This window comes from Mandrillus leucophaeus, unplaced genomic scaffold, assembly GCF_000951045.1.
Source record: "Mandrillus leucophaeus isolate KB7577 unplaced genomic scaffold, Mleu.le_1.0 Scaffold30, whole genome shotgun sequence".
Lineage (NCBI taxonomy): Eukaryota > Metazoa > Chordata > Mammalia > Primates > Cercopithecidae > Mandrillus > Mandrillus leucophaeus.
Genome location: NW_012103143.1, coordinates 1,048,605 through 1,049,807, shown reverse-complemented (window position 1 = coordinate 1,049,807; position 1,203 = coordinate 1,048,605). Strand labels below are relative to the sequence as shown.

The following is a 1,203-nucleotide window of genomic DNA, read 5'->3' as shown; positions in this document are numbered from 1 at the left end:
GCTCCCTCGCGCTCGCCCGCTCGCCCGCTCGCTCCCTCTTTAATTTAAAGTGACAACCTTGAGCGCTGTCTCTGCTCTCGGGGTCCGAGCCGGAGATCCCCAAGCGCATCTGGGATCCAGGGACGCCCTGAGGCCAAGCCCAACCCCTCGCTCCCAGGCCTGGGGACAGGGATGGGTGGGGATGTGCCCACAGGCCTCTGAGAGGCAGGCCAAGCACTGGACTCAGAGCCAGCCGGCCTGGGTTCTAGCCCCAGCCTTCGCGCTCTGGGTTATCCTGTTCCCTTTCTAGGCCTCAGTTTCTTTACCTTAAAAACGGACCCGATACCGCACACCTCCGGGAGCCAAAGAAAACACCGACAGGAGGCGCAGCAGAAAGTTTCCCCTTTTCTGAATGGATAATTACTCCCTCCCACCACGACTGAGCTGTAACTGTAGGTCAGCTCTGTGCTGGTGCCTTACAACATCATCTCAGTCCTCACTGTGGCCTAGTCTGGTCGTGGTGACTCCATTTTTTACATGAAGAAACAGGCTCAGAGAGGTGACCAAGATCACAGAGCCAAAGGTCAGAGCCAGAATTGAACCCAGGTCTGTGTGACTTCAAACTCCATACCTTTAACCACTAAGGGGTCGTGCTTTCTCTCCCAAAGGAATGAATGAATCATTCAGGAGATATTTATGACGCCCCCGCAGGGGCTGGGCACAGTGCCAGGTGTGGGCGATCTCCCATCTTCCGGGAACAGGGGACAGGTCCCTCCCTGCCCGCGCAGTCTGGCAGTGAGGCACGGCTTGCATTGGGAGGGGCTGGGTGCGGGGGAAGTGCCACATGTTGTGGGCACAGTAACCAGGGGAGCAGGCTGGGTGGACACCTGGGGAGACCTCTCCAATGGTCTGGGGTGGAGTGAGGATCCCAGATGGGGAGCAAGTGTGCAAGGGTGGCAGTGCTTCCTGTCTCATCCACACTCTGGGCCTTTAGAGCTGAGGGCAGCCTGTGGGCACTGACCTCTCAGTGGAGGCTGGGTCTGTGCTGGCCTGGTGCAGTGCAGGCATCCTTGGTCTAGAAGACAGGGCGCTGGGGAGCCCTGGAAAGAGAGCTGCATCTGGCTAACACGGTGAAACCCCGTCTCTACTAAAAATACAAAAAAATTAGCCAGGCATGGTGGCAGGCACCTGTAGTCCCAGCTACTCGGGAGGCTGAGGCAGGAG

The 1,203-nt window shown here is 58.2% G+C and overlaps 1 protein-coding gene across 2 annotated transcripts in view; it reads right to left on the bottom strand.

The window, feature by feature from the left end:
• The window catches only part of SYT12 (synaptotagmin XII), a 26,461-nt gene extending 25,931 nt beyond the window's left edge, over positions 1 to 530 (bottom strand). The window contains exon 1 of one of the 2 annotated variants that reach the window (XM_011986969.1): positions 480 to 530. In XM_011986969.1, the coding sequence (XP_011842359.1) occupies position 480 (1 nt within the window). In that variant the 5' untranslated portion in view covers positions 481 to 530. Of the gene's footprint in view, positions 1 to 305 lie in introns of both variants that reach the window. The other variant, XM_011986970.1, reaches the window with a different exon arrangement.
• Positions 531 to 1,203: the final 673 nt, after the last annotated feature.